The sequence below is a fragment of the Amphiura filiformis genome, chromosome 3 (assembly GCF_039555335.1).
Source record: "Amphiura filiformis chromosome 3, Afil_fr2py, whole genome shotgun sequence".
Lineage (NCBI taxonomy): Eukaryota > Metazoa > Echinodermata > Ophiuroidea > Amphilepidida > Amphiuridae > Amphiura > Amphiura filiformis.
Genome location: NC_092630.1, coordinates 30,562,235 through 30,575,629, shown reverse-complemented (window position 1 = coordinate 30,575,629; position 13,395 = coordinate 30,562,235). Strand labels below are relative to the sequence as shown.

At 36.9% G+C, this 13,395-nt stretch overlaps 1 protein-coding gene across 1 annotated transcript in view; it reads left to right on the top strand.

The window, feature by feature from the left end:
- The window catches only part of LOC140148344 (leucine-rich repeat serine/threonine-protein kinase 2-like), a 169,604-nt gene that overhangs the window by 67,495 nt on the left and 88,714 nt on the right, over positions 1-13,395 (top strand). Inside the window, exons 16-22 of the mRNA XM_072170267.1 lie at positions 521-601; positions 3,142-3,287; positions 3,804-3,921; positions 6,559-6,659; positions 7,704-7,926; positions 9,468-9,563; positions 11,132-11,353. Of these exons, the coding sequence (XP_072026368.1) occupies positions 521-601; positions 3,142-3,287; positions 3,804-3,921; positions 6,559-6,659; positions 7,704-7,926; positions 9,468-9,563; positions 11,132-11,353 (987 nt within the window). The remainder of the gene's footprint in view (positions 1-520; positions 602-3,141; positions 3,288-3,803; positions 3,922-6,558; positions 6,660-7,703; positions 7,927-9,467; positions 9,564-11,131; positions 11,354-13,395) is intronic.

The window sequence follows — 13,395 nt, the reverse complement described above, 5'->3', positions numbered from 1 at the left end:
AAGTGTAGTCCTAAGAAAAGGTTCAATTAATTGTTTGGTTTTCAAATGATTAATGCTATTTTGAATATAATCAATAATAGAGGCTGTCAGCCTTTTCCGCGGGATCCGCCATCTTGTGGGTACTGCCGTTCTGCATGTCATCGCGTTATACATTACGCCCCGATAACGCTGAAGTCGCAGCGCGTGGACGCACCTTTTCAGTCAAGCGTCAACGCGGTGATCTTAGCAACAAGTCACTCCGTACCCACAAGATGGCGGTGTTGACGTCACAATGACTACCTCTATTGTATGTAAAAAGTAAACTGAAAAACAATATTGCCTCTATAGCTACTGATCCAACAAAAGGAATAACATGGTTAAAAATTAAATGAGTTTAAGAAAATAATTTTTCATTTCTGCAAATAAAGATGTTCATTGTAGATATGCATTAAATGATACGGGATACATATTTTCACCACATTCACATTCATCAATAATTACTTGTTAGAAATAAAATTTTCATGCAATTGTTGTTTTTCAGAGGGAATGACAGAGATTTTATGTGAAGCCGATGCCCTGACCTACACAGTAGAGACTATGGCATATTACTCACACAATGAAGGTAGGAATATTTGTTTTTGTTACACCTGGTGTCCCAATAAAAATGCATTTTAACTTCTTTTTTCTTAGGCTCATTACTTCAGTGGTCATAATCATGGAAAATGTAATGAGTTCAAAAATTCTTGCTGAAAAAAATAGATGTATTAGCATCTTGTATTTTTAACATTATGACAAAGAGGTTAAGGGGGTACTACACCCCAGTGTTGTAGGTCTCGAGACCAGGTCTCGGTCTCGAGACCATCTCGAGACCTTTTTTGTAGTGTCTCGGTCTCGGATGTCAAGGTCTCGGTCTCGAACTCAAAAGTCTCGGTCTCGACCTCAAAGTCTCGGTCTCGAACGCTTTTTTGTTCGAGACCTGTCGAGACCTGAAGAAAAAGATATGATTTTCTGTTTTTGTTCATTATTTATTCCTTACCCTAAATTTCAATGAATGTTGAAGAAATTGTTAAGAATAAAGATACAGAAATCATTTTAAAAGGTTATAAAAAGTTATAAATGAATCATAAGTGAGCTTGTTCGGATGTGAGCTTCCAATTTCAGTTCATGATTAAACATAGGTGGTCAGGTGGTGGAAGTGAGGATCCCACGTAACTTTTGCAAGTGGAACATTCTCCACAAAAGCAAAATAGATGAACAAATAGTTGCCCTGTGCAGTGTGCATCTTCTTTTCAGCACGAAAAACAAGTGTGTTTTTGGCCCAAATATGGTAAAATTGCTCAATTTTGCGCGCTTCGCGCACTGTTGTTTCCAGCCCTTCGCACACTAGCCTAATTTTGCCTCCACTATCGCCAACATTTTTGAAATTTTCCCAAAATTTGGAGAAAAAATTGCAAAAATTAAGACAAAAGTGTTAACTGCAGGTCCAAATTTCTTGAACAGTTGGTACAATGATGGGTCCCCTTTTAAATTCTCAGCGGCACACCCCTACCCAAACCAAACTTGAGTATCCCAGGGGATTAAACCAAGGTCTCAGGTCTCGGTCTTGGTCTCGCAACTTAGAGGTCTCGGTCTCGGAAGGGGTGGTCTTGGTCTCGGAAGGTTTGGTCTCGGTCTCGGTCTCGATCTCGGACGGGCAGGTCTTGGTCTCGGTCTCGGTCTCGGACATAGAGGTCTTGACTACAACACTGCTACACCCCTGGTCAATTTTGTGCCTATTTTTGCATTTTTCTCAAAAATTATAGCGCATAGGTGACAAGTAAGATATGTATATTATAGGGTCAAGGACTACAACTACTGCACTGAAAATTCAGCAACTCAAGGCAAGTACCGGTAGTTATTGATTTATTGATCAAATATTGGTTTTCCTCATTTTTGACTGTAACTCCACAACTGTTGTCTGTGCTGAAATAAAATTTCCAGTGCAGTAGTTGTAGTCCTTGCCCTATAATATACATATCTTATTTGTCACCAATGCGCTATTATTTTTGAGAAATATGCAAAAATAGGCACAAAATTGGGCAGGGGTGTAGTATCCCCTTAAGAGATTAGAAATCAAGGTTGTCCACACATTGGTAGCATCATACATTTTTGTTCATGGTTGAATCATTTTTCAACAACTCTTCCTATACCTTTGTACAGGAGCCAACCGTTGTTAATCCGTGATGAATCCACAGTTCAGTAACGTATACGCGAACGCAAAGTTACGCATAAGCGCGTAAAATTCGTCATGCCTGGAAAGTATGCGTAAACATGAACTCTCTTGTGTTGGCGGTAGCAGCTAAATATTACCGCTTTATTCTTTAGTTTTATTGCTGATATCAACAGAGAAATACTGCGATCTTTTTGTAAGAGTGAGTGGTAATAGCAAACGGACATTCCGAATGAAAGATCATGGGAATTTAGACATCTTTAGCTTGTTTCGTTGTTGAAAGGGATTCAATCATGTTTCACCATTGTTCATCACCGATTAACAACTCGCATCCGGCGCGTCTGCGTGGTTTAAGTAAACCACTCAGACGACACGGACGCATCGTTGTTAATCGGTGATGAACAACGGTGAAACATGATTGAATCCCTAATAATTTGTGTTGCAATATTAAAATTGATTTTGATCTAAGAGAACAAAAGTGCTTTCATTTTACTGCAGGCTGCACCCTCAAAAATTTGCAAAAGTATAAAAACATCAATAAAAAAAAAATCATTTTTTGTACACTTTTTTGGTCAAAAAAAGTTCAAAATTTCACAAAATTATCCCCCTGGAAAAAAGGTCCACTTTTTCAAAAATCCTGTGTACGGGCCTGCTGTACCGTAAGTGTTGAATGTTCAATACAATGTTGAATACTTCAACCAATATTTTAATTAGTGTTTTTACAAACATGATTAGACTTTTTGACCCCTTTCCCCCTCAAGGAAAGGACTTTAGTTTATAGGATGTCATCAGACTTATGGTTTGTTCCCCAAAAGGTCACTTCATTGGTCATTTTATGAAAAACTGTATGTAATGTATCATTAGTCAGGTTGATATTGCTGCGGCTGCTTCTGTTGTTGTTATGTGGTCATCACTGCACATTTTTTTTCCGCATCTGTTGTTCCGTATTTCAGGTATTCAGCAGAAAGGCAGCATCTTATTACAGTCATTAGTTGCAGAGCAGAAAGTTATCGATGACATGAGTTTAGCCAGTCAGATAGCTAAAGCACTAGTCGCTGCAATGAAGAAATTTCACCATGATCCTGATGTATTAGTGGAGGTGAGCAAATTGATAAAATCACATGATATAAATCAGCTAAAAGAATTAGACTAAGTCAGCTGACTATGTGGCCCCACACATATGTGGGACTTATGTTATCATCCAAATGGTCAGTTGCCTGTTTGTTGGTGTGTCTGTCCGTCCAGGCAGCAGCAAAACCATTAATCCACTCTGCAATTCCAATGCAATCAACTTCAAACTTGGAATGGTGATAGTATATGGTGGCCTGATGTGCTGTATAGTTTTGTGTCACATTATTTGCATATTTATGAATATTAATGAACTTATTTGTATTTACAAACCTTTGTTATTTACACACTTTTGTGTGGGGGCCACCTTAATTACGAACCGTGTAATTCTAGTAATTCCCAGAGTTTCTACTTTGACAAAGGCATGGAGAATTGAATTATTTGAAAACTAAATTTGCAAAAAAATAAGTGTATTTTTTTGCATTTTTGTTTAACATATTATTGTCAGATGATGAACTGTTCACTGATTTTGTACTTGTTGTTTCAGACATGTGTAGCTATACAACTATTGGCAGAACACTCAAGGGAGGTGGGTGTTGTGTTGGTTGAAAACAACGTCCATGCAGAGTTGTTCTTCATATTTGAAACCTACAGTGATAATGAAGGTAGGTTTAAATTATGGCATCTTTACAAGATAGGTGCATGAAAAAACGATGTGTTATTTAATTAGAATATTGTCAAAATAAAACTGTACATTAGGATGTAATGGAAGAATAATTACATTGTTTAGAACTATGTAAAAGGTAAAATAAAACTGGCAAAAAGTTTTGCATGAGCATTTTAAAGTTTGGATTTGAATCCAGGTATTGTACACTCAATCTTTTATTGTTGGTCCAATTTAGTTTTACTTGGAAAAATTTTACTTGGATTTTCCAATTTTTACAAAGAAAATAAAAAAGAGTGCCATCTCAAACCTATTCTATAGAATCTGTGTTTCTACACATCCAGATTCTCATTCACGGTTTACCACCGCGGCAGATTACCTTCGCGGCTACACCTGGTGTAGCCCTGAAGCTACACCTTAATAGAGCTACTCTGAAGCTACTTGAAGAAGCTACACCTTAGCAAACTCATCGTGGATACACCATATCAGAGCTACTTTCGCTGTTACTCCATCCATTGTCTGTCTAGAAGCCAACTCCGTGCTACACTAGTGCCAACTTCTAGATACGCCATATCGGAGCTACTCCAAAGGTACTCTTAAGAAGCTACTCTGAAGTACATCTGATAGCTGTCAGCCACGAGCCAACCCTGGAGTAACACCAAGTCAGCTCGTGTACAACCGCAGCCAAACGGGTCACTGACCGGCAGCGGTAAACAACTCACCTAACGCGTAATCGGCCGCGTACTTAGTGCGCTGCATACCTAGCTATTTTTTTTAGCAAAGCGTAACGCTTTGTTGTTTTGATTAATTGATTGACCATGTTTGCACGCTTGCATAGGGCGCCATGACGGAGCGAGAATCACTTGCCGATGTCACGGAGACATTTTGTTTCTCTTTATATTAGTGGTTGTTTCCTTTGTAGAAACGTGTTCTTTTGTTTAACGACAGTACCAGTACGGCTTCTTCTCAACTTGTTTTTAAAATCATTTTCAAGCATTATTTAATTTTGTGTTCCTTGTTATGTTTTTAGTTTTGCTAACTTGAGATGCTTGTGTGACGTTGTTTTCCTGTGTGCATACTGCGGTTCGCGGTTCCACTTTCTCATGTTGTTTGTTTATTTACCGTTCCCATGTTTATTATTACAGTTAAAATTTACTCATAATTTATACTTCTTGAATTTCTTGTTTTTACGCTGTTTTCCTAACATTTTGCACCGCATTTACTTTACTGTTGCAAGGCGTGGGCCTAGGCCTATAATACACCTTCTTGCAATACAGTTTGGTTTTGATTTGTTTGGCTAGGCCTTAGGCCTACTAGTCTTTCATCTTTCATTTATGTTATTCACAGTTTTCATATTTTTTTACTTGGTTGTTATTCATCTTTTAATTTGACGTACCTGTTTGATATGTGTTTTTTCGTTTGTTTGAGTAGGCCGTATTTTGTTTGTTTTTTAAACATTTTTTCTTTGCTTATTATACTTGAATGATTGGTCACTTAGTAAAAAGTAAATATTTAAATAACTTACTAAATAATTAAATAGTAAATAAGTAAAATATAATACATATAAAGAAATAATAAATATAAAATTAATAATAAATTGTGGGGTCCTAAAATAAATATTAGCTATAAAATGACCAATCATTCAAGTATAATATGCAAAGAAAAATGCTTAAAAACATACAAAATGCAGGCCTACTCAAACAAATGAAAAAACAAGTAAGCAAACAGGTAATCAAATTAAAAAGTTAAATAACAACCAAAGTTTATTTTACATAGGCCTAGGCCTACGAGTACTATTCATTTTTTTTAAATTTAGGCCTAAATAATGCACATGTTTACTTATTTACTTTCTTATTTGTGTAGTTTTTACTTGTTAATTTAATTACCTACTTGTTTATTCATTGATAAATTTATTTAGTCAATTATTTACATCATTAATTTTACTTACTTGCTTATTTCTGAACTTGTTTATGTATTTATGTAGGCCTATTTACTTGTTTATTATTTTCTGTTATTATATTATTAACATATATTTGAAAAATAATAAAAGAAAGAAAGAAAGAAAGAACAAAACTCCCTAATATAGCCTAATAAAAGCATACAATAAAGCTAAATTGAGAAAATAGCATTAAATCTGGCAACAGATCATTACGCATTTTTTTACCGAGTACCTCTAGAGGTACTCCGCTATAGTCTGTCTCTACGGGAGGTACACCGTGGAAAACCGGATAGGAGTAGTCCACGGATTTTTGACTCACACGGTACACCGCTACAGAGTAGCCCTGGAGGTAATCCGGAGTAGCTCCAGAGTACATCCAGTGAGAAATTGGATGTGTAGTTTAAGCAAACTTTTTTTGATGAAATGACAGAATGCTATAGTCTGTATAATCTACCTCTAGTCTCCGGCACTAGCTTTGAAGTTCAGCATGTTCTGCATTAGCGTTACTTCGTGCGTGTACATACTTTTACCGTGTGTTAAACGTGTCACATATATACATGCAAGAAACCATGCTAAGCCAACGCAGCACATGCTGAACTTCAAAGCTAGTCCCGTCCCGGTGACTCGACATAGATATATAGACTATATACATCATTCACTTAACAACTTACAGTTATGGTCTTTTTCTTCTTTCAACAGTATTAGTTGAGTTAGCATGTGGCTGTCTGTATGTTCTATGTTTAAAGTGGGACTTCAGGAGCACCATTCTACTGTGGGCTAGCAAGCAGAACATGAAGAGGGTAGGTTGTTAGCTTGTATAGGTGTTCACAAGGTATGACCTTACATTCATCTACTGAGTTAATCTTCCCCTGTAGAGTTAGCTACAGAAAAGGGGAAATGATCAGTTATGGCCAGGATATTATCTGAAACAGTTTAGTGAGATTTGTATCTGGTGGTTTCTTGCACATAGTATTCCAATATTGATCAGATTTAAATACTGTAAGCTTGGGATATGAGTGCACTTGGGTAAAAAATGATGTGTCTACCTGGAGGAGTATACAATGGAATTGGGAAGAAGTGTGGAAACTACGGAAGTAAAGAGAAAGGTTTGAACAAATAGAAATGAAAAGATACTGTAAGGGAAGTCCCATTCACAGACACAAGACTGTTCCGAGCCAAGATGCTAGTGATTGCTCCCCCACTTGTCAAATGTCAACCAACAAATTGTGCAATTCTCAAAAAGACAACCACAATGGGCTATTCCATTTAAAATCCACACCCCCTGTGGAAGATTTTGGAAATATCTGCCGCAGGGGGGGTATGAATTTCAGATGTTAGGCAGCTCCGTTTGAATTTCATACAACTTATGAGCAAGATTCAACCTGAGTCTTCCCCTGAGGGAGGGTGAGTTTCAGATGGAGCTGCTAATGTGTTAAATCCATTTGAAATTCATACTCCCTCTGTGGAAGATATTTCCAAAATCTTCCACAGGGATAGCGTGGATTTTAAATGGAATAGCACAATAAAGTCATTAATGCATTAGGAATTGCCTTCTTGTAGATATTTAGAGGCTGTAAGTTGTTGATTTTACCTCTTAATGGAAATTCTACCATAAATTTATCAGGGATTTTTATTAGACAGGTTATGGACAGCTTAGGCATTTTTCAGGCAGGCCAAGTTTATGAATCTGCAATTCTATATAGGCCAAGTTTATGATTGTGCATTTTAAATACGGGTGAACAAGTTATTGGCTAAGCCCTTGACAAGTGTACCATCTGAAGTCTGGGAACTGCTTGTCAACATCAAAATATTAATTTTGATATTATGAACAACTTGATTCTTAGGGTGTGGAGATCCTGGTTGAGTTAGGAGCTGATATCAATCAAGGGGAAGGAGAGGAGACCCCGTTATGTCAAGCATGCAAGAGAGAAGATGTAGAATTGGTTCAAATACTGCTGAGAAAACAGGGAAGTAGCGACGTACAGATGGCGCTACATATCAGCTTAGAGAAGAAGAATGATACCATTGTTGGATTGCTATTAGAACACATGGGCTATGATAAAGAAGGTAGGTTATCTCAATATGTTAGGAATAATGCTCTGATTAGAGGATGTAGGGCACAGTGTCAACACCCAGTATTATAAATATAAACTTAATACTCCGCTGGTGAGCGACGGGCGATTGGTATTTCACCGAATGCAAGAAAAGGAGTCCTATCTGATGGCTAGAAAGCGATCGCTAGATTGCTCAGTGGTGGAGTACAAACTCAAAATGGAGAGATGTATTCAATTCAGTAAAATATATCCACAGCAAACAGCATTCCCCCGCTAATTAGTGTATTGCATTTCGAGTTAGTGTATTGGAAACAAAACCTGGATTTTACCTGAAAACAAATCAAATTTTCTTGAATGGCAACACCATATGTGGTACTGATCATGCGCAAATCGTAGGCTCTGTGGTCTCTCATATCGTGTAAATGGTATGCTTAGCTTGAGTCGCTCGGCCTATCTCGAACAAAATCGCCATGCGTAGCTTTTGAAAAACGAGAGGATTCGCCGTACTATCACAGCAATTTTTGACACAAAGATATAGGGATGATGACGCTGTGTAGGGCTTCCTGCAATGCATATGGAGGCAGGTGTGTTATGTCGTCAGTGCGCATTTCATCGGGCAGAGCTCCAAATAGCAAGCGTACGCTCAAAGCGCTGGTACACACACACATGTAAAGAAACCTGATTAAATGCATGTATGACACAGCCCTAGCACATTGATGTCAGTGACTCGCCAAGACAAAAAATAGTATAGGGCAGAAATATGGTCAAATATGGTAATTGAAATTAAAGATTGTCATCTCGGAGGTATTAGTCAGAACTTTGAAGAATTCCCAGTTCGTGTTTTACATTAAAAAAAAAATATAATTATGTTGAAGTGTTGTCATGTGATGTGTTCTTTCTTACAAGTGGAATAACAAGATACATAGAAAAATGCAAACAATTATTTTAGAGGTTACAATGTGTAAAAACATATTTGTGACAATATCAGTTCAAATCCCCCCTCCGAATTTCACTTTACCTTCCAACTGGAAAAAAAATTCCAGGGACACCCTTGGATATGAACATACCGTATTTAGTCAAATAAACGCCTTCCGGGGCGTTACATTTTCCCAAGGGGGGGCGTTTATTCAAGGTCAATTTTAGAACGATAAATAACGCTAAAATGACGAAATATGAACTAGAAACACTGACTTATCTGGCTCACTTCGGGTTTCCAATCCAGATTTTCGCCAATTATTGATGCTATTATCGACCATGTGGGGAACTTGGAAAGCTTATTACACAAGATGGCATGGAAATATCGGCATTTTTGAAACATCTTGGTTGAAAAAAGTGGTGGGGGCGTTTATTTGAGGGGGGGCAACTATTTGACGAAATACGGTATTGTCTGTCTTTGTGTTTCATTGTCACACTCAGCAGTTTTGCATTCTCCGGATGACTCATTTTCTCTTCAGGAAGTTGGTACACCTTGAAATCAGAGACTTTAACAAAAAAAATAACAACAACAAAACTTGGTCTTTTTTCCTTGTTTCTTATTTTGATGTTTGTGTATAGGTGGTGTAGTATCATGGAATGGATTTAACCTTAGTAAAATAGAACCAGCATGGCTGTATCCAACATTTCTTGGAGAAAAAGCGCCCCCTAGAACAGGTAGGTATTATTTCAAATAATATTTGGAGCTGGTGGGGTTGGAGGTTGGATGGCTTGTGTATGTGTATTTGTTTAAATATGGGAGTGTGTGAGATAAAAGTAGTATACTATGTCAAATGTTTTGTGTTGAAACTTGAAGCAAGTTAACATTTCAAATAATATTTAGAAGTTTTAGATTTTATTATGTGTAAACATCAATAAAGATTATCTACAATGCTATGATGTGCTCTATATATTTAAAGATATAGTATGCCAGCACTGCATGACTTAGCACAATACCTACCTACCCCCAGCTCGGCTTGATTCTCTCCAAAATAGAGAGCTAAGCGCATCATCAGATTACCAGAAGATGTGCTCCTACACCACTTGACTCAGCCACTAAAATGTCAAGGAGAGCTGGAGCAGTAACACATTTTTCATTCTACCAGAAGCTCCAGATGTTAGACTTTGACGATCCACAACATCCCATGACCTTGCAGTTGAAATATACAATGACACATTGTCAGCAGTCAAAGATCTTTTATACCATATACAATCCGAATGCAAAATGCTCTCCCTGTGCATATGTGACATGATTAAGGGGAATGAGTCGGATGTCGCTAATATTGTTTTTTAGATATTGGCAAAAACAATGTTCAAATTCTTTTGTTTTATATTGTTTTCAGCCATTGATAAGTTGCTCATAACTTGGTAACCAAATGTCCGATTTTGATGGGGTTTGCATCAAAATGTAGCATTTGTAAACTGCCAGAAAATGATGAAAAAAACTTCTAATTGAAAATTGCTGACATGTGACTCATTCCCCTCGATCATGTCACATATATATCCCTGCTATCAAACCTCGGGCCCGCTTCATTATGGAGGTTAAGGTGTTATTATTTTTTTTAAACCAACCTGACCTTCAGGGATGAAGGTTGATGAAATCATTCTAAATTTGGTCAATGATAAATCATCTTTCATGAAAGTGATAATTCTTGGATCGCATGTGTGTTTCTAGATGAAAATTACCTAATTTTACCATTTTGGACATTGTTTGCATGAAATCAAAATGGTATTTCTAATTTGAAACATATAACACCATATTGATTTTGCTCATAATATTTACACTGCATCGCCATTAAAGGAGGATTTCGTGATCCTAGCATCCTCTTTTTATGACATTTTTCAGTAGATATCCACGAAAAAAGCTTATTTCCAAAATTTCAGTTGATTCCGATTCTGCGTTTATGAGTTATGCATGATTATGTGTATTACACTGCTCCATAGACAATGTGTTGTAATTTCGTTCTGGTGCACCAGAACGAAATTCAAATTAGGCGATATTTTTGCTAAACGAATTAATCTGCAAGAAATATTTGGTACATAAACATTATGTTGCCAGAGGTATCCAGTGGTGTAAAATTCTCAACTTTTTTTGGGAAAAGTGGGGGATGAGGCTGTGGATCACGAAATGCCCCTTTAAGCTTCCTCTTTTGTAACATAAATAAATAGTCAAAGCCTAACAGTCTAAATTCCTGCATAATATTCTACATTCTTTTCTTACATTTTCTTCCAATGACAAATTTCAGAACGTGCAAGAAATTCTACACTATTAGCACTTAGAATTCGTCAGGCTCGCATTAACCGGGCAAGAAGGCTGACAGCCGTGCAGACATTTCTCAACTTCCCTGGACCCGGGTCATTCTTGATGCCGGTCCTTCGTAAGTCTGTTTTGACAGAATCTATGCGAGTCGATGGTGCTGGGAATGTGCTTTTCAGGACTAATTCTTTTAATGGAGCTGAAACAAGAGGTATAAGGGAACTGTTCTATTCTATTTGCAGTCCAACCTCGCTTATCTGGATCTTGATCGTACGCATCTCTCTGTTATCCGGATGAATGATCTTCTAAGGGAAACATGTTTTTTCAATCTTTTGAAGGACATCTCTTTGTTTGTCTGTACTGTATTGGGCTATTCCATTTAAAATCCACACTACCCCTGTGGAAGATTTAGCTAAAGTCTTCCACAGAGGGAGTATGAGTTTTGAACAACTTTTGGGCAACTTTCATTTGAAATACTCACTCCAGTTCTGGAAGATATAGGTAAAGCCATTATACAGGGGGAGTATGGGTTTCAAAATGATTAACCCTGACCAATTACATTTGAAAAACATACCCCTCTGTGTTGGATATTTCCAAAATCTTCCACAGGGGTAGTGTGTATTTCAACTGGAATAGCCCATTATACTGAAATACCATCTTTTCGGTTTTACTGACTTTCAGCACAACAAATTCAACTAACCTTGAATTTTTGTGTGTGACACACATCTTCATCAGAAGAAGTCCTATGATGTTATGTTGGACTTGCCCTTTTGTTGACCATTGGCAACTTTTGGTCAAATGAGGGTCTTGTATTTATAGAAGATGTGTATCACACATTGATAATATAATAGGTTAGTAGAATTTGTTGTGCTGAAAGTCAGTTGAAACTAGAATTTATTTATCATCAGCATGAATGAACTAACATTGGAGTGCTCCATATGAAGTAACTTCTTGCTGTCTTAATTTCCATGCAGAATTACATATAATTCATTTATCCAAACAAATTTCTTATCTGGCCAATGCTTAGTCCCATCATGGCCGGATAAAAGAGGTTGGACTGTATAATATATTTATTTCGATTTGCTAACACCTTGCTGCTAATAGTGGATATCCGTATCTGGTCACTTTCATTAGTGATTTTGCTATTAACTTTTATATTAAGCATTGCTTGCAAATATTTTATCCATTTCATTGTTTGAGAGCTTTGTTAAATATTACAATCAATAACTATCTGAAAGCAATGTTTAGCAAATAACTATTTGTATCAGGCAATAATGACATGCTAATGCCAAGCCTATTGTTATTTGCTCAAGGTGCATATCAAGGGTTTAAAGCCAGAACTGTCTATATCCATTTGGGGGCCAAAATGAGTTAAGTCCACTATTAGTTATGTTTATGGATACTCTTTCTTTTGTAGGAAGTCTTATAGTGAAGAAAAGAGGGCCCCATAGCACTGCTAATAGCATTTATGTTATAGTCCAAACTTTCAAACTTGCTTTTCTCAGAATGACACTTTTTGGACATATACAGTTCTGGCTTATAGCCATTGATATACTAACAAACATACATGCAAATAACACTTATTACTGTAGTGTCTTTCAAAAATTGAGCAATGTGCTATATAAAGAATACTATAAATTTTTCATAAAAAAGCTATGAAAGTAACTTTGGTTTGGGTTAGATTAGCTGAATGATGGTGGTACTAACTTATACAATCATATGCTGATTGTTTTGTAGTCTCCATGAAATTGAAGATGTTTTGGCTCAAATTGGTACATAGAAAGCACATTTCTATTTCTGCATGTCCTACGGTCATGGTGGTCAACATGGCAGAGTCAAAATGTACCACAATGAAAGTTCTTTATAAATCATTATTTGATTTTTCATGTCTCCCACAGTCTCTTTCTCTTTCTTCTTTGTCTATCTCTCATTCTCTCTCATTCATCTTTGTATTTCTGTCTCTTTCACCTCCCTCTCTTACTCCCTACTCTCTTTCTCTCTCTCTCTTGTCTCTTTCTCATATGTGACCGTCCACGTCGAAACGCTCGTAAAGTCGGCCCCTGGTCAATTTTGTTTTCTTCCGTGTTTAGAAAATATATATCATAAGCTTTACAATGATATATCATTTGACTTCAAACAATATCCAGAAGCGGAGTTATGGCTTGTTAAACTTTGCTCCTTTTGTAAAAGGGTACAATTTTTTTTGTGCTACATTATTTCTCTTTTTCCACATCGCTGGTATTACATATCAAA